Source organism: Pundamilia nyererei, unplaced genomic scaffold, assembly GCF_000239375.1.
Source record: "Pundamilia nyererei isolate P.nyererei 1_Seehausen unplaced genomic scaffold, PunNye1.0 scaffold00010, whole genome shotgun sequence".
Lineage (NCBI taxonomy): Eukaryota > Metazoa > Chordata > Actinopteri > Cichliformes > Cichlidae > Pundamilia > Pundamilia nyererei.
Genome location: NW_005187411.1, coordinates 3,522,020 through 3,543,164, shown reverse-complemented (window position 1 = coordinate 3,543,164; position 21,145 = coordinate 3,522,020). Strand labels below are relative to the sequence as shown.

At 40.3% G+C, this 21,145-nt stretch overlaps 2 protein-coding genes across 3 annotated transcripts in view; one reads left to right on the top strand and one right to left on the bottom strand.

Moving 5' to 3' along the window:
- Window positions 1-689: 689 nt before the first annotated feature.
- slc25a29l (solute carrier family 25 member 29-like) lies at window positions 690-6,538 on the top strand. Of its 2 annotated transcripts, XM_005723857.2 has the most exons (4): window positions 690-1,220; window positions 2,816-2,859; window positions 3,872-3,955; window positions 4,533-6,538. In XM_005723857.2, the coding sequence occupies exons 1-4, from the start codon at window positions 1,187-1,189 to the stop codon at window positions 5,301-5,303; spliced, it is 933 nt and encodes a 310-aa protein (XP_005723914.1). In that variant the 5' UTR covers window positions 690-1,186; the 3' UTR covers window positions 5,304-6,538. The 2 variants fall into 2 exon arrangements, with proteins under 2 accessions (XP_005723914.1, XP_005723915.1); XM_005723858.1 differs by lacking the exons at window positions 690-1,220; window positions 2,816-2,859 and adding an exon at window positions 2,947-3,588.
- Window positions 6,539-8,340: 1,802 nt separating this feature from the next.
- Window positions 8,341-21,145, bottom strand: part of fancm (FA complementation group M) — a 41,472-nt gene continuing 28,667 nt past the window's right edge. The window contains exons 14-24 of the mRNA XM_005723856.1: window positions 13,722-15,582; window positions 13,534-13,634; window positions 12,768-12,836; window positions 12,479-12,580; window positions 10,862-11,027; window positions 10,650-10,756; window positions 10,067-10,536; window positions 9,836-9,929; window positions 9,201-9,549; window positions 8,634-8,928; window positions 8,341-8,547 (exon numbers count right to left, since the gene is read on the bottom strand). Coding sequence (XP_005723913.1) covers window positions 8,421-8,547; window positions 8,634-8,928; window positions 9,201-9,549; window positions 9,836-9,929; window positions 10,067-10,536; window positions 10,650-10,756; window positions 10,862-11,027; window positions 12,479-12,580; window positions 12,768-12,836; window positions 13,534-13,634; window positions 13,722-15,582 — 3,741 coding nt within the window. The 3' untranslated portion in view covers window positions 8,341-8,420. The remainder of the gene's footprint in view (window positions 8,548-8,633; window positions 8,929-9,200; window positions 9,550-9,835; window positions 9,930-10,066; window positions 10,537-10,649; window positions 10,757-10,861; window positions 11,028-12,478; window positions 12,581-12,767; window positions 12,837-13,533; window positions 13,635-13,721; window positions 15,583-21,145) is intronic.

Below are 21,145 nucleotides of genomic sequence, written 5' to 3'. Positions count from 1 at the left end.
GAGTCCGGAGCGGAATTAAAAACACGACATTCATTTAAGGTCATCGCGTGTTTTGTGAGCAAATGATTTTGCATATTCGTAGTGTTTCCTCCCTTAAATGAAATATCTACTTTGCAAGTATTGCAAGTTGCCCTGTTGTCTTCCGTTCTCGTAAAGTATAACCAAACTTTTGAGCGTTTGAGCCGCTTAGGTGCCGTGTTTCCTGCCAGGTAAATGACGCTCCGCAACGCGGTGACGTCATTCGGGGCGACTGGAATGGAGGGAGGGAATCGTTTGCAAAAATGTCAAACAATTCCAAGGAATTGAAACAGTGGGAACTGGTTCTCAACAGTTATAGTTATATTACTCATGTCAAGTCAAAGTCAAGTCCCTGTTGCTTATGCAACATTCTGAAAACAACACGGAAATACGTGAAGCATTTTCCAGACATGCACATTGGGCATAAAACACCTGCTTCCAAAAGTCACAAGGCCACACAACGTGACTAAGCAAAAATAAATAAAATCACACTGAAAAATACAATTATGATAAAGCCAAAAATGTTATAAACATAACGTTTAAGCTATAAACCATTACTGGATGATTCATTGTTACGTCAGTCTATATATTCAAACCACATTATAACTACACTGGAAATTCACAAGGCTGATGAGGACCACAGTTGATGTGACGGTAGAGGAAAGATAGCTTCAGACTTTTGGTGTAGGTGATGTGCCCCCTGCAGCAGCCAATGGGCGTGAGGGGCGGACAGTACCAACTAGAGGAGGGCTCTGGGGGAGTTGTCCGCTTCTAAATAATCCGATTGGGCCGTCTTAAAAAGGGCAAACGCTTCTTTTCTACTTTGAAAACCCGCCTTCTGCCGCGGTACAGAAATAGAAAGGTTTGTCTGAAAGAGCACCTCTATAGAGGGAGAGGAAGGGACACCAGTGAGAAGAAAACTGCTTTATTCCAGTTTCGCGTCCGAGCGATTAGCCAGAGACGTTTATCTTCCGTTTGCTGAGCATCAGCAACGTAAAGGAGGCTATTACCTAGCTAACCAGCCTGGCTGAACACCAAGCCGGGGGGGTCGTAAATAGCCAAGTTTACACAGATACCGAGAAAGCATTTCCCACTTACGCCTCTTTAATTCCGTTTATCAGCCCTTAAGTTAGCCTGACACCTTCCAGTCGTTGCATTTTTTGTGGGAATGGCACTGGACTTCGCTGCTGGATGTGTAGGAGGTGAGTAGCAGCTAGCCACGTTAACAGGTTGACGCTAGCATTAGCATTAGCCACCTTTCTGTTTTTTTCCATCGTCAAAAGCTCAAGCTGTTGTTGCGGTGTAATTTGTGCCGTGCCGTGATTTCTCGATTTACACCCAGCTAGTTTATGTGATAACATGTAAACCCACATGAATGACAGGTTGAATACTAAAACACTGGAGCTGGGTGCTTTTTAACCCCCTAGCTCAACGTTATGTTGCAGTGCAAACATGAAGTTATTCCCAAATCTGCAGCACCCACGTAGAGATTGCTGTTTATAGTCGACATTCATCATATATCTACGTATCAATTAAACTTGCACACGTCCAGGAAACCCCAGAAATGTGAAATGATCGTGATCTCAGCTTTTCTTTAGTGATTATCGGGCAATTTCCCCCAAATATCTGCATTCCTTTCATCATTCCACTAACCCATTCCAAAGTAGGGAGTTACCATGAGGAGAGGCGGCGGTCCGCAGAAAGTTAAGCTCATGCATTCATCTTTGCCTCACACAAAAGCCCTGTGGGAATTTTGCAAGCTGTTTTGTCAGTGTTCAAGGACAGGACTTCCCAAAGTCTGTTGGATCCCAGGTAGAGTTACTGCACTGTAACTTAGTCTTAGATAACACCTTCATTGAGAGAGTCAGTAGTGCGGTGTAGAATGACTGTACTACAGTACTATTAGTGCTACTATCTCCCTTGAACGGCTTAACATGTAGCTGATTACAAAATACAAAGGAATGGTACCAGATTTGGACTAACATTAAACTATTTATATAGAATAGTCTGAGAAATTATTTTTTTAAGGGAATAAAAAGTTCAGATATTGCTTTACCAGTGCATTTTAGTTATACATGCAGTATGTAAGTTACTGCAAGAGTAAAATAACGAAGTTGTTTTCTTAACCTTCCCCTAATGGCTTTACATCAGTTTCCCAACCTAGTTGACAACCTTGCATGAACACATGGCAGATTTAAATCACCCCAAGTGTTTTAAGCTCTATGATTTGTTTACAAAGAGGCTTTTTATTTGCATAACATATTTATCTTTAGAAATTCAGTGGTGTTATTTCTGGTGCATTATCCTCATGTTGGTGTGCAGTCTTTGAAAACATCTGATATGAAGACAGTGTTGTATAATGATTTTCTGGCATATTGACACAAGTCAAGGACAGGCCAGTGTTGAGCTTTCGTCAGTGTTAAGCTTTCGTCACTTCGTGCAGTGCAGTGACCAGCTGATGACGGCTCCATCTCATGATGGACAGGTGTCTGTTGCAACTACTGGACCAAAAGCCATCTTCTTTTTCCAAACTCAAGCCATCAGTGCATTTGTACCTTTATAACTCAATTATTATATTGTGGTTCTTTTCTTAAGAGAAGAAGTCCATGGGATATATGATGACCTTGTGTGCACTGAGATTACTTCTGTATGACATGTTTTCCACCCACTGTCTCTGCTCTAACACAACAACTTTTTGCATGCTGTGGTCTGGTGATTATCTCTTGAGTTTTTAATAAGAATAGTTCAGTGAAACAGTCAGTTGTTCATTCCTGTCTTTTTTGTTTTTGTTTTTTAGGTGCTGCTGGTGTTTTGGTTGGGCATCCGTTTGATACTGTAAAGGTGGGTGTCTGCTGCATCCTCTTTGGTGTTTGCTCATTAGTCACAAAAAATAAAACATGCAGTACTTTGCTGACAGCCTTCATTTAAATCCAGATAAGCTGAGAGTACACGATGAGCCCAAGAGAGGAATGGGATGACTGAGCAAGAAGAATAAATCTTCTGATTAGTTAGAGTTCAGAACAGGACAGTACGTTCACTTCTTTACAGATTTCAATGAAACCGTCATTTATCAAAGGATTTGTAGGGATGGTTAATTAGCTGAATAACTTGTAGTCACATAGCCTATATAATCATCACTATGTACCTGCAGAGTCCCACACGATTTTATATGCATTAAAGTTAGTTGTAATGTTAAGGTTGAAATCAAATTCATTTTTATCACAACTTTTACATGATCTGTGGTTGACGCATAGGATTTATGTGAATGAACCTAAAAACAGTTTTCTTTACTTGATGCCATTCGCATATAAATGTTGCATAGACTGGATTAAGCAGTGGCAAAGTGAGGACGTTTTGACGTGAGACTTGTGTGAATGTGGAGCATCCGCTTTAGAGGCAAGCAGTGAGAGAATGGTTTGGTTATAGTTCTTTTACACCCTTGCTTTCAATGTCATTTCTCCCTGAGCCGGTGTCTGCTTGGGGCTCGGAGGCTGTCTTTAACAGCAACAGTGTCACTGTGTTGTAGATGAGAGAGAGAAATAAACAACCTCTCCACGGAAATGTGACCTAGTAAGTATGGTCCAGGTCTTTCTTTCTCTCACCCACTGTTATGTCTTTGAGATATTAAAATAAAAAGCACCGAAGACATTTTGTTCTTTTTACAGCTTCATACTCGGTTAATGTTTTTCTTATTCTCCCACATGTTGCACCCCCCCTTTATCATCCTTTGTTTTTCTTCCTGTTGACTGCTTGTTTCCCTGAAAACCTGTATTACACAGATCTTGGTTTGTAGTTATGTGGTCCTCTTTGGCCTTTTTCCAGTTTTTACTCCAATGAGTTCTGTCACCCACAGGTGCGGCTTCAGGTTCAAAATGTGAATAAACCTATGTACCGTGGGACGTTCCACTGCTTCCAATCAATCATACGCCAGGAGTCGGTGAGTTTAAATTTGTTAGCACAGTGCTTGCTTTAAATTAAATAGGTTACATTTAAATATATCCTTGGTGTTAAGCTGGAGTTGTTTATTATCTGGAGAATGTCTTGTGCACTGATTAAAGTGTTTAGTTGCTGTCCCATCTCTCAGTAAAGACATTAGGCAACGTGGGCGAGGTGGGGGGTCTGTTAGCTGGGGTCAATGAGGAGCTTATTCCTGGAGGAGCTAAATAAAGCTTTGGACATCATGCTATTTTTGCTAAGAGGGGGCATGGCCCCTCAGACCTCATGTCTGTTTCTCATGGATGTCCTTTATTCCCCCCCCCACAGTAATATTCAAACGTAAGGTGGTTTCTCAGCTGTTTATGTACTTGTAAAATAAATGATGAGGATGTATTTGAGAAGTAGCTTTATTGGCAAAAGGAGATTATTAGACGATACGCAACCCATAATTATTTGCTTTAGCCATATTAGTAATCCATTGCTGATAACATCTGGAAAAAAGTGCACTGCTTCCTATAGCCTCCTTACTTTCTTGTTTTTATAGTGTTGATCTGACTCAGTAACATCTGTGTTTGCAGATGCTGGGTCTGTACAAAGGTATTGGCTCTCCAATGATGGGTTTGACCTTCATCAATGCTATAGTTTTTGGTGTCCAGGGAAACACAATGCGCATGCTTGGCCGTGATACACCTCTCAACCAGTTCTTGGCTGGAGCCTCTGCTGGAACCATCCAGTGTGTCATTTGCTGTCCAATGGAGCTGGCCAAGACACGTATGCAAATGCAAGGAACTGGAGAGAAGAAGTCTAAGAGGAAAATGTACAAGAACTCCCTGGACTGTCTGGTGAGAATCTACAATAAGGAGGGGATCAGAGGGATCAATCGTGGTATGGTTACCACCTTGGTGCGCGAGACGCCGGGTTTTGGCGTGTACTTCCTTGCGTATGATGTGCTGACACGCTCCCTGGGTTGTGAGCCAGAAGACCCCTACATGATCCCCAAGCTGCTGTTTGCTGGTGGCATGTCAGGCATAGCTTCCTGGCTGTCCACCTATCCCGTGGATGTGATCAAGTCACGTCTGCAAGCGGATGGGGTCGGCGGCGTTTACCAGTATAATGGTATCATGGACTGTGTCAGGCAGAGCATACAAAAGGAGGGGTGGAGAGTGTTCACTCGTGGACTTACGTCCACTTTGCTCCGTGCATTCCCAGTGAATGCCACCACATTTGCCACTGTGACTTTGTTCTTAATGTACATGCGCGAGGGTGGAGAGTGTAGCATTCCAGACTCTGAGCCACCGTCTGTCCAGCTGCAGCCTCTGCAAACGCAGACACAGCCGACCAGCATGTAAGCTGGCGTGCAACAGTGAGTGTTGTTAATTTTTAAGCAAACCTATCTGTAGACAGTTTGTACACAGGTCAAGGATCTGTTAATTAGTGTCCACAATCACAGAGGAGAGCTATGTTTTGGGTAAGCATCTGTCCATAAAGCTTAAACCAAGTGGTCTCACATAGTATTTAAATAATATATATTTTAAGAGAAAAGCTGCACTTGTAAATATGTTCTCTTTGCTTTTGTACATATTTTGCTTTTTTAAGCAAATTGAAATAAACTTGACAGTTACAAGAGTTACTGTAACATACAGTGACTGTTACAGATGTCCCGAAAATGTTGAACACGTTGATCCTAATGATGCCGTTTTTATCCTATAATATTACACAAGCCTAAACACACAGCACGGCGTTTGGTATATTTGTGAATCGGTGCTGTTTATACTGTTACTTTCTACCATTAGTTAAATGAAGATGATTTTTAGGGTAATTTTTAATAGTCAAAAATTATCCTGTTTAGCATCACGTGAACACTGTTTTGTAGCATCTTGTGTAAACTGTTACAAGCAAATTTTCATGTTCATTAATGCTTCATGTAGCTTGAACTGGATTAGGCAGAAATTTTAAAAGGTAAATAAAATAAAAAGTCACAACGCACTTTTTTTTTTTAACCTGAAGATCTCCCCTCTCTGCCCCAAGTCACTAGACAAACATTGGCTTGCACACATGCCTTGAAATGTGCACATAAGACGAGCTGTGATTTCGGGCTCTAGCTACTACGACTACTGAGCCACTGATAATCGCTAACAGAGGGTTAAATTGTCGCTTGTACTGAATGACCATTGCTGTAATGTTCAGCCAAGAAAAATAAAACTAGGTTTAAAGGCCAGTCGCTTTTCTTTCCAGGAAAGAGGGTAAAATTTTAGAAGCGATTGTCTACATTGCTGCTGCGGGTCAGACTTGTGACTTCTTAACATCCCCTTATACCCAGAAGTAGCCACCGCAATCATGTGTTGGAAGAGTAAAGGGAGGATCAGAACAAAATTCATCAGTCCTCCGCTGGAAACTGGGGGGGAAAAAGTGTCTTGATTGTCTTGACGTTTTTCATTTCAGTCAGACTTTTCTCCATCATAATCTCAGCATCTCACTGAAAAGATGCAATTAGCTAAAGTCTCTGATGCTAGATTTTGTTTTGTTTTTTTGGCAGAAAATTCAAATTTTTGAACAATGGAGTGTTGAACCTTCTGGTGAAATTTAAAAAAAAAAAAAAATACTGATTTGGCTGTATGATACACTTGGCTTAAAAAAACAAAACAAACTTTAACCCTTTAAAGCCCTATGATGCCAAAAAAATTCTGCCTACACCAGCTTTACCTCCCTCGTAGCTGAGTTAATTCTGGCTGCTGTATAAAGTTTCAAGTTTGCAGTTACCACAAACATTTTATACCACTTCTTAGACTGTATATCTGTACAGAGAGAAAGTTTGTAATGAAAAATATTGGAGGCTCTGATGGTGGTCTGTTGCAGTACGACATAAGAATTTTTGATGGTCAGAAAAAATAACAGTGTAATATTTTCTTTGTTTGAGGCGGTCATTGTAAAACCAAATCAGATGCAATGTAATCATGTTGTGGACACTGTAGTGTGTCCAAAGAAAGCACCTTACGGTATGACATTAAGCATGTGTATGGTTAAAAATACATTTTGGCAATCACAATTTCTCCCAATGGATTTTACAATTTTACAAAGGGAAGATTCTCTTGCAGTTTGCCAAGACCAGTCAAGTACACTAATTTCTGCCACCTAATGGCAGAGAAGGTAATGGCTCCTGTATTTTTAACCTTTGTATATTAACTTAAAAAAAGTCTGTTTTTTCTGCATAGTTAACAATTGACATTCTTCAGCATTAAAATGAGCATTATACCCAGCCAGCCTGCAGCAAGTGCATTCACGAACACCTCTATATTAAATATTCACAAGAAAGGTGTCCTAAATACAGAAGCCATTACTTTCCCTTAATGTAAATGATCTACATCTTCACAGCTCACTGACCTCCAGGTGTAGCTTAGCCCGCAGTGCCGGCTTAGATGTGGAGGTCTTGAAAACTGCTTTGGATTTGTCCAAAGAGAATGTATATATTGAATGTGGCAGTTTTCTTCGTCTTTTTCTTGTTTTGTTTTGTTTTTGCTTTGTGAGAACTCTAGACTTCAGATTTTACTTTAATGCATTCATGTGTTGTTACCGCTTTTTGCCTGTGGGTTTATCTTTATTGGCAAGTAATTCCTGATATCTCTGTAAAAGAAAATGCTGCTGTAAATATCTGATGTTGCTATTGTTTGTACTGTTAACAACTTGTACAATACCTTTCACCAAAGTAGAACATGTCATTTAAAACCCCAAAGGAGAACAGTGAAATAAAACACTTTACTTTTTTCTTTTTCTTTTTTTTTTTTTTGGCTGGGCATTTTTAAGTTTGAACATTTGGAAACCCTACAAATTATTAGGCTTCTAGCAAACCCCCCAAAATAAAGTTTTAAGTGAATGAAAGAATGAGCTGTCTCAATTCAGTTTAAAAAAAAAAAGTGATGTAATAAACATCACATTTTTTTGCTTTCGTGGTCTGTTAGAAGGAAACAGGCTGACCTCTAGAGGAAGTAAGCTGATATTAAAGAAGCTCAATGTGGGTATTGGAAAAGATTTCCTTCTCAAAATGTGGCACAAAACTACTTTAATAAACACAAAATATAGTTTATTAAAGAAAACAAACATCCATTATTATGTTATTCAAGTTTCAATTATTGAATTCTTACCAATGCTGCTTAATACTACCTTACAGGTCAACTGTACACTTTGAAGAAACCCAATGTGTTCTTTAACATAAATATAAAGTTGAGTGTTGTGCCCCTTCAACTTGATGTGCAAAAAGGATGAACCTAGATCCTGAAGCTCTTCTCTCATTGAGAGATCATATTAAATGCAGTCAACGTATTATTCTAACTGCTGTCTTCCTGAGACAAAGACAGAAAGAAGCAGAAGAATGTATGAAGTGAAACAAAATACACATAAGAATAAATGAAAAAAAAAAAAAGATGTATTTCAGTTTATAGAGTCCCAGCAGTGTTTTTTCCAGCAGCATGCTAGCTGTTCTTTCCTGATTTTGACATATTCATGAGGAAGGAGTCACAGGAGTAGCGCAGGAACCGATAGATCTCCTCTGCTTTGGGTCGACTCATACACCCTCCCTTCTGTATGGCTTCTATCGGGCTGCAGGGAGGAAGCAGGTAAAGAAGAGATGACGTACTGAAGAAGAAGAAAGTATTCATAATTTGATACAACACAACGTCCATCACCTGTTTATTAGCTGGGTGATCGATGTGAAGTTGTGGCTCATGTTGAGAGCTTGAACATAGTTAACTGAAGGCAAGCTCAAGTACAGCTGCAGTGCTTGCTGCCTATGCTGCCCTTTGACTTCCACTGGTATGCCGATGCCGTGACCCTTGCGGTGCTCCAGACGTGCCACATCTGCCAGCAGCCCGGCACTCTCTTCAGCACCGTCGCTCCACAGCAGACGGACCCCTAATCGCACTAGCGCCGCCAAAGTGCTGTCAAAGTAGCGAGTTCGCTGAAAGGGACGAGATGCCTCACCTGGGACAGTGACAGTTAACATAAAGATCAAAAAGACATTGTCTCATGCAGCAATCATTCAGTCTAATCCTCTGTTAATTCAGTGAATTTGTGGAAAACGCTGCTAAATTCTGTCCATTTAAACCAAATGCACTCCCAATTTGGCAACCTATTTGATGTGTGCCATGCAGATGCTGTTTCAACCCTCCAGCATGCCTACATCCACTCATAGGCTCCAGTGAATATTCTTATTTACAATTACAAAGAAAATGAGCCACACTTTGAAAACGTACCGGTCTTGGTTCGGTCTTTTTCCACTATGATGCACACGCGCTCAAACAACCCCTGCAAGCTGTTCACTCTTTCCGCCAGTCGCTTCCGGTTCTGTGCTGCAGCCAGATCTGATTGGCTCTGCCTTTCCACCGCCATGCGGTTGCTGACAATGAAGTAGCTGCTGTCCAAAGAGCAGACGTGGACGGTGGCTGCGTGTCGCTGACGCAGGCTGGTCAGCAACTCCACCCCGCTACTGATGCAGCGACTGTCCACCAGGATGCAAACAGACCCAGATGGAGCGGAGGTTTCACTCACTATCAAACTCTCAGCTGTGATCTTTTGAGGAGTCAATGGAGTGGCTGGGACTGCCTGTGGAAATGAAAGGAAAAACACCTTATACTTGATTTAAACCTGTGGTGATAACAGGTTAAATAACTCAATATAATATGCACCTTGGTCCCAGAAAAAAAAACAGTTACACAATTATTTTTTTTTATGTTTATCTTCTGTCTCTCATAGTAGACATGGAGTCTTGTTTGATAACAGAAAATATGATGTAATGTAGTGATATTGTTTCTATTTTTGTGTGGATTTTTGGTATTAATATTACCAGAAACAGTTAGGAATGTGTACGTCTCTTCTTGTCTGCTCATACCTGCGATTGCTTCTTTGAGGAAACTTGCAGGTGTGACTCCACAAAGTCTAGCTCGTCAGAGAGGAGATGCTGATTTTCTATCCTCTGGCGACACCTTCAGGAGAGAGAAAGAAAGGCAATCTCAGAATTGTTGCTAAGTACACACTCATCCTTCCATTCTCTTCTGCTTATACAAATTCACATCCATGAGGAGGATGGCACTCGCTCTTTACTACTTTATTATAACTTCACCTCTCATTTTGCTGTTCCTCACTCACAGAGCTCCTTTGTGCTTTGCTCAACAGTGAGACCTTAGAAGATAACGACACAGCTTTCTTTCCTTCTTTCCCACAAAGCTCTGGTGGTACCATCTTTGGCAATGAAGGCAACACACCATCTCCTGCTTTGAGAGCCCTCTCTTTACTTGCTTCATCTATCTCCTCCTCACTGGAATCATTCATTTGTATGACCCGGGTGCGTTTAGTTTTCATCTCGGCTCTCTGTTCTGGTGGAGGCTGAGCTCTGGTTTTTGTGCTGCCTCTTGCTCTGGCGTTGTGCAGGAAAACGCGGCGCCTGGTGGGATACTGCTTTCTCCCGTTCACAAACGAGTCCTCGGGCAGAAGGTCAACATTTTCAGCATCTTCCTCACTGGTGCCCACCAACTCCACATCACTGCCCACTACAAAGCTGTCCTCTTCATACGTCTCATCCATCTCAGGCACCTGTTTCCACACATTAAGAATGTGGCATCCTTAATTAGACTACCAATCATCAAATCCACTTAGTATTTTGTTGCTTTGTGTATCTTTTAAAATGTATTTATTTGTTAGTATACCTGGGAAAAGATGTCCATGTTGTGGTGTCTTCTGTTGGAAATTTTGAATTTGCCCTGGACTGCAGGGCTTCTCACTGACTTCAGGTACACTCCATGCATCTCTGAGTCTGACAAAGAGGAGAACAGACAGAGAGCCAAAATGCATGACTCACTCAGCCTCCTATCACACTGAGAAGCTCAGAAGGAGAGAATAAAAGAAAAATGTGTTGTACCATTCAGGCCCTGAGAGAATTGTGTATTGTCGACCACAAAACCGTTGAGAGACTGATTCTGTTCTTCTCCATCCTCCTCATCAGACGAGACCTCTACACCTTCCTCGACCTCTGACAGCTGTGCTTCTTCATCCAAAAACTGACGCCCTTTTCGGCATTTGCCGCGCTGACAGAGGAAGGATGGAAAATGTCAGGGATGACGGATGCTGAAGGTGCCAGTCGCAGATTTGTAATGACTTGACTTTTTTATGAAAGGAAAAATGGATCATGATGTCATGTAACGATCTTTAAAAAGAGACAGCGGTATGTTTTTGTCATATAATTGAGCTTTTTAAAAATTTTGGATGTAGTGTAACCATTAAAAGGAAAACACTGAACACTAATAAACTAATAAAAAATGTGAATTTTGAGCTTCCTTTAATTTCGCAGAGGTTTATTGTTAGTTTCAGCTCACTCATCACTCTCAGCTCTAAGACCCTCTAAGCTTTAAAACCTCAGCACCAAACTACAGACAGGCACATGCAGAGGTAAGAATGGCAGAACACCTAAAGACCCACATATCTACCTAAGGAGCTGGTAGTGAACCGTAGAAATGATGATGAGTGTACACTACTGTGCTCATTTCATTATATTTGCTACGGAAATGGGAAACAGTTGCAGCAAACACACGGAAATGCAGTATATAAGGCTAAAACAGAGTTTATACAATTCTAATGAGGTTGATTGTCCATATTTGGTGTGACCACCTTTTTCTTCAACACAGCCTAAACTCTGTTGGCAAGTTTTTTGATAATTTCTTTAAGTAGTCTTCAGGAATAGCTCTCCAGGCTTCTTGAACGACATTCAAACTCTTCTTTAGGTGTTGGCTGTCGTCTGCTCTGTTAAGATGATCCCACACTGCTTCAATAATTTTGAAGTTCAGGCTCTGGGAGGGCTGCAGATGGCTGCAGACCACCACTGCTGCACCTGTCTTCTGTTCTCCGAAGTACATATAAATGATTTGATCCAAAATTTTAAATTTGGATCCAATATTTCAAAAGGCCCATTGCCACTAATTTTCAGTCCAATTCCTGTGTAATTTGGCCACTTTCCTCCAATTTTTTAAGGAAACACTGCACACCATGCCAAGATATGCTAAGTTCCCAGCTAAAAGCTCCTTAGGAATCAACTGGTTGGTGCAGAAATACTATTTCATAACTGTCAACTAAAGAATTAAGGAACACATTATCTGTTTTGTCATAGGCTGCTAGTAACAAAAAGCCTAAAGACAAAAAAAAAATCCTCTGAAAATGGTCAGGTAAAAGCTGTAGACTGAAAATTTGTGAAAAATAGCCTTTTAAGACCATCGCAAAGTCTGGAGAACTGTTGCTCAAGACCATCCGTCCATCCATGAATGGTTTTCTGGGGAAAAAGGCAGGGTACAGTTCACCACTGTCCAGAGCTGAGATGGATGGATGGATGAAGACTTTTCCATAACACTGCAGTCATTTCAAAATGGCATTCCCCACTCACATTAGAAACCTAAATACGAGCCATGTTTATATTGTGTTTACAGTTACATGAAAACAGGGATCTCAGATCACAGCATCCGGCTGAGCCATCTGTTGCTGTACAAACCTTGGCTTTCCTTTCAGCTCTCTGCACTGTGGCTCTGCACACGGAAACAGATTCATTCTGGAAATCATCATCAGAAACAGATTCGCCTCCCGTTTCATCAGACTGGAACACAGAGAACAAATTGGTGAAATACTGAAAACTGTTAGTAGTTTGTGACATATTATTAGATAATGAGCACTTGTAGAAACATCTTAAGTGATATATGGAGCACGAGTAATTAAATCACATCATCTGTGTTGAACAGATTGAACCATGTGCTACGCATTACTGTTAGTCATGAAGAGCTTACAGTATTGAGTGGAGCAGCATGTTTTCTTTTCACTACCACCGGGGAGTCCACATCACTGTTGATCTTAGACTAGGAAAGACAAGACATGCTACATGTTAGATACAGCATAGAGCAATCTCCCCCTGATTACAAGCTGAATATCTTAAGCCTGGAAATGAATGATAGACGCAAACTGTCTGAATCAGATACCTCCTCATATCTCTTTTTTTGTCATATATGCCTTGTTTATTGCAAAGTGAGCAGCAACTGTTTGTTTACTACTGGTTAAAACTCTGTAAAGGGGGCTTAAAATGCTTCTCCTTATCTTTTGTATTAGTTATACTTCAATAATATTGGATGTTCATATTAAACAAGGCCAAAGTGTCAAACAATCTGAGGCCACTGAACCTCCATCGACATGCTGTTCAGATTTTGTTTGTGATCTGCAGCCAATCAGAAAAAAGCTGTCCTAAAGGGGCGAAGGGAGCAAAAACTGTTTGTGACATACAGTTGGTGAACTTAGATGTTTCACCCACTGTCCAAGCACAAGATTAAATAAGGATTGTTCATGAATCGCGCAGTGCTCTAGGTCAGTATATGAACTTTGTAGCTGGAGCATAAAAGCTCCCCATTTATACAAAAATGTAGCTAGACTAAAAACAAAATTGCTCCACTGTTGTGTATGTAAATGTTTTCCTGTTTAAAACAATACCTCTGCTCCTGAAATGTATGGCATTTTAAAAATTAAAAGATCATCAGATTCCCGAAATATTCAGCACTTTCTCACCACTTCGGGGGATGATAAGGGGTTGACTTTGTTCGGATGTCTTCTTTTATGAAGCACAACTTCATCTTCGCTGTCACTGTTGCCCTCCACTAAGTAAGAAGCTGAGAGAAACAAGCAGGTAGCCACAAATACGACTGGGAACCAACTTAAAATAAAAATGCTGTTTCTTTCTTTGAGATTAAACAAACCTGCATGAGGAGAAGAGCCAGAAACATGGTACGAGCCGCTTTCCTCATTAGGCCCTCTCTCTGCTACAGTGATGCCACATTGTGCTCGTCTGCGTTTCAAGCTGGAGGGCAGACCGGGCATTAGGGTTCGCTTTGCTCCCGGGGACATGATCGGAGACGGGAGTGCACCACTTTTAGACATCCTACATTCTGACAGCGTTTGTGGTGTGGAATGCTTGGATTCGCTGCAGACTGGAGGTATTCTCTGTTTAGCAAAGCTGTTACAGGGAGTAGAAGAGTTAGAGACAGCTGCCGAAAGTGTGGTGGAGTCAATCTGCTTTTTAGGCTGTGAAGACCCAGGCATACAAGGGGCAGGCATGCCCACTGCTTCATCTTCTTCCTCTGAGTCTTCCAGTGAATAGCCAAGCTCAAAATTGACTGAAAAGAAGTCATGCATGCTGTTAAATGACTCAGGAGATTTAAAATGGGGTGTGACTGCACTGCCCATAACTGAATTATCTGCTACAGTTTTAGTTTGTGCTGGTGTGTGCATATTAAGTTCTGTCACTGTAGTGTTATGGTTGTTTGTGTTCTGGATTATCAGCTTGGCATTTACATTATGAGCCAAACCTTCGCTGAATGCCACTCCTTTTGATTCCACTGTCCTCAATCTGTGGGTACCATCCGCTGACTGTGTAGTGTTACATGGGTTAATTGGGGTATGTACGTGCACTGTTTCAGACTTCTTCTCCGTCGGGGATGTCGCGGGTGTGATGCCATCCAAAGGAGTGGGGATATCAGGAATGGTCATCTGCAGGAAGGCTTCATCATCCTCGAACAGATCGATGCTCTCATCCATCTCCGAGCTGCACTCTGAGGCTTTATCGTCTTTCAAAACACCATCTGTCAAGTGTGGTATTTCTTCATCCCTCACATCATCCCAGCTCTGTTTTTCCTCACTTACATCATCAGCTTCTACATGAACCTGATCCTCCCTGAAGCCATTGCACTTTTCATCATCATCGGACTCCTTGCTGTCATCCCTGATATCATTAATATCGTTTACGTCCTCCCCAAAAACCTCATCCCAAGTTGGGCTGTTGGCTGCTACACTGACAGGGAGCTTCTCCTGATTGGGAAAGTCAGGAGAGATTTTACCGCAGTCTTTACCATTTGGAAGCTCACCTGGAGGCTTCTCAACTTCTCTCATTATCATCTTATCATCATCATCGTCATCGTCCACATCCAAGGTAAAGCTGACAAGGAAGGGCTGAGGAGGCTGTTGAGGAGAAGGACAAAGTGATGGAGGGGGCTCTAAGTCATCCACGAGTGATGGTGGAGATCGGGACAGGAGTTCCGCCACACTGGCGAGGATGACCTTCAGACTCTCATCTCTCCCTGGGAGGAGCTTATCACAGCAGGGCAGTGGGGCTGCATCCCATTTAGGAAGGTAGAACATTGCCTGAAGCTGAACATCTTCATCTTCATCACTTTTAGCAGGAAGCTGTGACAGATTGTCTAAATTCACAGGTTCTCCATCTGCTTTGATAAGGTCCTCAGTGACAGTTTCACATTTATCAATATCAGCCTCGAGTTTTAAGCGGTCTGTGCTGTCATCATAAGGTATCTCATTATTATCTTCAGCAGGAGGCCTTTGTTTCATCACGGCCAATGTGGTTAATAACCCAGCTGTTCGTGTATCGCTCCCCTCAAATTCCTCATCGATATATTCCAGTTCAGACCAAGAGGAATGGGATGATTTAGGTTTGTCGTTGGCGGTTTTGGTGCAGGTCTTTGTGCCCTTCTGCTTTTTCTGTCTGCTTTTCACAGTGTCCTCTTTGTGGAGGTAAGGAAGAAGTTCCCGTTCATAACAACATTCCCCCTGAACACAAACACACACAAATAAAAAGTTGAATAAGAAGCAATCTCGCTCCATGAAAACTAAAGACAGAGATCTAATTGGTTTTTTTGGACCTGCTTGCACTTTTACACTGATGCTGCTTCAAAAAGTAAACAGCATTTAATCAGGAAGTGCCCTACCAAGAGATGTACAGGTCTAAAAAGTCCAATGTAACTTTTGAGATAAAAAAAAAAACAAACAAACAAAAATCAGAATAATAATTTTTAAGGACACTACTCAAAATAATTCAAAGAAAATTAAACCCCCCAAATCCCATTTTTCATCTTTTCCTTAAGCACAAGTACACGCACATCATCTAGCACATGTCATCTTGGCAAACTACATGACCTGGAAGTGATTCATCTAAAGTGGTTTCCTGCTTGGGTCAACAGGGTGCCATTGAGCCTGCAATCAGCAGGAGGACGACTTTTAGAGAACCAAAAGAAAAAGAAAGACACCTAACAAAAGTGGAGAGAAAAGTACAATTTCTGTCTAGATAGAAGTCAATAACACTGAAAGCGAGGACAACTTATCCACCGCATTACCACCACAAGCTGATCTCATAAAAGGAAGTCTTGGTTATTTAGCACCAAAACCCCATAGCCTGAACCACATGAAAAAAACAAATGACTCCAGTTTTAATCACTATAAGGCATCATATGGATTGACTCTGAGTTAAGTTCCGAGCGTGTTTGTGCATTTGCTTTCCTGACCCGTGACGTGCAGAATAAATTGCAGTTACACATCGGAGAAAAACAACAAACAAAATGTCCTGGACAAGATAAAAGCTACATCAAAGTTAGAACATTTCATCCTGAGTAAAATATGAACAATTTTAGTAACGGTAATCCACCTATTAATGAAGATATGTAGTTAAATAACAAAACCAAAAAACAACATGATCTCCAGAATTGTGCAAGAGGAAAGTCATGGGATAACCCGAGTGACTGGAGTCACAATGAATGTCTGTAGCAAATCTCATGGTAAATCATTTAGTGGGTATCAAGGTATTTGTGCAACGTTGTTTTGTTTTGTTTTTTTAAGGAAAGAGGAAATTTAGTGTGACAGGAAAACGTCACAAAATCAGCAAAGATATTATTATTCATCCTGTGGAAATGAGTGATTGTGAAACTTGTAACAATCCATGTTACAGGTATTTCACTGGATTTGAATTAAACATTATGTTGCTGGTATGAGAAAAACTGACATTTTTTTAGGGAAAAATAAATCATTTTCACTAATAACCTTCTCATTTTCATTCACTTTTAATTTCTCTTGCTCAAATGTGCAGCTAGTGCTCAGTTGGTTCTAGAGTATTCCTACAAAATTACAAGGAACGTCAACCTTGTTGAACTAAAGCACTCTGATTCTTGATCAGCAGGTTTCTAGTGTAAGACCTGGAGTCAGTGTGGCGCCTGTTATACAATAAAGTTAAGTGAATGCGCGTGCGTGCATGTGCGTGTGTGACAATTATCCTGGGAAAAAACACACATCCGCCACAAATTACACGTCCTTCTTGATAATGCCTTAAAAACACTGTCACTTCACTTTAAAACATCTTTTGCATTTCAGAGTGATTTATTGTCTTTAATGACTCTAAGTCAAACGTCTTCAAAGTTAAGCTGAAGACGTATTTTTCATTGAACATTTGGAATCTCTGGGAAGTGTGGTTGGAGAAAAAGGTGGTGATGTATTCATTTATGTAAATAGTGTGAATGTGTGCAACATGAACCCTTTTAGTTTTATTCTTTTTGTTGTAAAACACTTTGTTTTTAAGTGTGCTAAACACAAAATGTACTTGACAACTCTGTGGCGACTTGCAATTTTTTTATTATTATTTTTTCTACACACCTTATACCGCCTCCTTTAATCCTTTAACAAAGCAAACTAACTTGCGGGCAAAGACTGAGCTGCTTGCAGTCGTCACACAGTGTAATTATCATTTCAGCACTTCACACCTCTGATTAAGAGCCAAATACTTTTCAGAGGTGAGGCTTTCCCTAGAAATATATATAATAAAAAAACTGGACTTTCTCTTTTAAAGTCACAGCAAAGAAATGTGTTTTAATTTACCATAAGTAAACATAAAACTAAAACTATGTGTTACAAAAATAAAAACCACTAATACCAAGTGAAACAATACTATTAACTTACAAAACAAATCCCAAGAAATTGAGTTTTTTTGTCAATACGGTTAAATTTGTAAACACAAAAAGCACAGGGTGGATTTGATGGTTATCTTTATTAAGACTGTTCATATTATCGTGAGTCAGCCGCTTTCATAAAGTTCTGTAATATCATATGTTTGTATTACAGAACCTCCTCAGAACATCTTAAATCTTGCCATTAATAAAGGCATCCAGATATTTGGATACTGCAGAAGAAACAGAGACCCACTGTCCTATGACCTCTGGCATCAACAAAGTATCTCCACCCAGAGAACTGCTAATTACTGGATATGTTCTCATTGTTAGAACCATCTGGCACCAACATCCATGCCATCCATTTTCAGAGTCACTTAGATCATCTTTGCTTGATTCAAACTTCAGCACGGTTGTTTTGACCATATCTACATCCCTAATTTCTAGTTGCTACCATGTGATTACTGCTCTTTGACGCTGTTTATTGTTGCGGTTTTGTTTTTTTATCTCTGTAAGAGACTGAAGAGCTTCTGTTTACTACACCTTATCTTCTAGCATCTGATTTTCAATTAACATACACCTCCCTTGTAGAAAAAAAGATGGATTTTCTAATAATATTTGATGCCATTTTTGGATATTCTTGCTGAAAAGTAATGGATTGGGCTTCACTCATATAGGATTAACCCCAACCCCTGGCCCTCAATTAATTAATGATCAGATTAAGTCGCCACATCTAGAAATGTTGCAGACAGAAATAACCTTGATGACGAGAACAGAGCGAGATAAAGAGAGCGCTGTGTACGCTAGAAGGGTCAGACAGTTCATATTGTTTCAGACTGCATGATGAGGGAAGCAGCAAAGTGGAAACTCCTCTCAGCTGATTATCTCATTGCACTACAACAACATGAATTTGATGCTCATGAGCATACACAAAGAACTGTCATCTGTATTCATGGGTCTGCGTGACTTTGTTTCCAAACAAGCTACAGCTCAGGATAAGAAATCTTCAAATGCCTTTGTCGTCAGATTGTGGTACATGAACAACTATGAACAACTGAAATGCTGATTTACAAGACTATATTTCAATGGATTTGGCATCACAACTCAAAATAATGAAGGATGATCTAAAGCTAATTGTGACATCAGCCACTGGGAGGCAAGTTTCAACAGGACCACAGGAGGGAAAAATGCATTATGACAAATTACAAAAACAAACCTATGTTGGTTCTTTGTCCAAAATAACTGTATGATAATAATCCCAGAGATAGTGTATTTGTTTACATCCAAGCAGAATCCATCTATGTATTTTTTATTGCTTATTCAACTTTAAGTGGATATATAAATAACAATAACATAATTATAAACATAGTTTCTCTCCTTATATGTCTGTTTCCTACAAATTTGTCAAAGATTTATAAAGAAAAAAAAAACAAGGGCATGTTTACCACTGTGGTGTATCATCTCCTGTTTGCCTGTGTGTTGGGGAACAGACACTTCTATTCATCCTTTAGCCCTAAATGTTTTGAATGGTTTAAGGGTGTGAGCTACATAAAGGTCACCTGAGCTACAGAGACTACTACTACTACTAATAACAGTGAATTAAGCAGGGGCTTTACTGAGAAAGAAGTACATGCTGCAGGGTGGATATACTGTCCACACTGTCCAATTCAAATCATTTCAGTTCTATTTATATGACGCCAAATCACAATAACAGTCACATCAAGGTCGGTGCTTTATATTGCAAGGTAAAGACCCTACAATAACAAAGAGAAAAGCCCAACAATCAGATTCCCCCTTTTTTGGAGGCCGTTTTCGGCCCTTAAAAAAAAAAAAAAAAGGATCCATAACTCGAAATTTCGAGTTATTTTCTCGAAATTTCGAGTTATTTTCTCGAAATTTCGACATATTAACTCAAAATTTTGAGAAAAGCAACTCGAAATTTCGAGTTAGCGCTGCCAATCAGTAATCTACGTGAATGACGTCATTTCCATGTTACCCGGAAGCTGAAGCCCTCAGCTACAAATGCTACAGCTAAGCTACCGGTATTACATCCAGTCGTGAATGCACAGATTGCTGAGTGTTTTCAGCCTGGCTTCACAAATGATGAAATCCCTGTGTTATTAGCTGAATCACATGGTGTTACTATCAGCAAACATACTTTAATTTGTTGGGATCCGTTTTTGAGTGCGCGGTCCTGCGCCATATGCTTCCGGGTAACAAGAAAGCGACCTCATTCACGTATATTTTTGATTGGCAGAGCTTTAGAGGGCCTCGAAATTTCGAGTTGCTTTTCTCAAAATTTTGAGTTAATATGTCGAAATTTCGAGAAAATAACTCGAAATTTCGAGTTACGGATACTAGCTTTTTTTTTTTTTTAGTGGCGGAAACGGGCTTCCATACCCCTGTGACCAAACACTTGGCAATGGTGGGAAGAAAAATCTCCCGTTTAACAGGAAGAAACCTCAGGCAGAATTAGGAAGAGGAAGGGGCGGCCGCCTGCTACGACCGGTTGGGGGTGAGGGAGTTACAAACAACCTTGCTATAGATTGTACTTAGCTGGATCAGTAGATTAGAAAATAAATGGATGAATGAAGATAATGATGCTGTACTATTTTCATTTTAATATAGGGCTTTTTTTATGATTTACAGATCATACCATTTGACATCATCTATCTTTATTACATTTCAACAGTATTCCAGAAAATCTATTTTAAAATAGAAATGGAAAACTGGAATGGAAAATTCAGATTTAGATATCTTTTAACATTTAAATTAGCTTTAAAATGTGTCTAATTTAGCTTTATAAAAATCTTTTCTGCATCTATTTTCTGATCTACAACTCTATCCTCCTCAGTCTAGTACACTGTACATCTAGGTCATCACAGCCTGACCTACTTCCAGCCTTCTGGCCTTACATAACAGTTCTCTGAACCATTACATAATATCAGGAGAAGGGGCCTGCTGCTTGGCTATCTTCATTGTAAAAAGAGAGAAACAGTGAGATGAAAAACAGAATTTTTTTTATTTAGGGTGGGTTTTTTCTTGTGTGTTTTTGTTTTGTTGTCTCATGAGCACATGATTTCCAGAGTGGGGATATTTAGTGGAGGAGAATAATAGGAAAAATAATGTTTGGCCTTTGATTCAAGGACTTTTTTTTTGCTTGTTTTAAACTGTGATGCCAAGAGACATAGAGAAAAAAGCAAAGGGTCAAAAGCACTCTTCAAATTCAGGCCAAGCAAGTAATCCATGGTTCACATTATCCCTGACAGCGAGAGTAAAGGAGGTGAGTGCCGAGGGAGAGTCTGCTTATGAGTTAATGCCTGAAAGGTGAACACATGTCTTATGCTCTCCTGAGTTTTAAATGCACTTTAGAACAGCACACAGCAACACTACATATGAGCGGG

What these genes read in the sequence shown, in the direction of transcription:
- slc25a29l (XM_005723857.2), top strand. Translation starts at nt 1,187, where the DNA reads ATGGCACTGGACTTCGCTGCTGGATGTGTAGGAG. An exon ending in CGCTGCTGGATGTGTAGGAG is followed by an intron (nt 1,221 to 2,815) that starts GTGAGTAGCAGC and finishes TTTGTTTTTTAG; the next exon opens with GTGCTGCTGGTGTTTTGGTT. An exon ending in ATCCGTTTGATACTGTAAAG is followed by an intron (nt 2,860 to 3,871) that starts GTGGGTGTCTGC and finishes TGTCACCCACAG; the next exon opens with GTGCGGCTTCAGGTTCAAAA.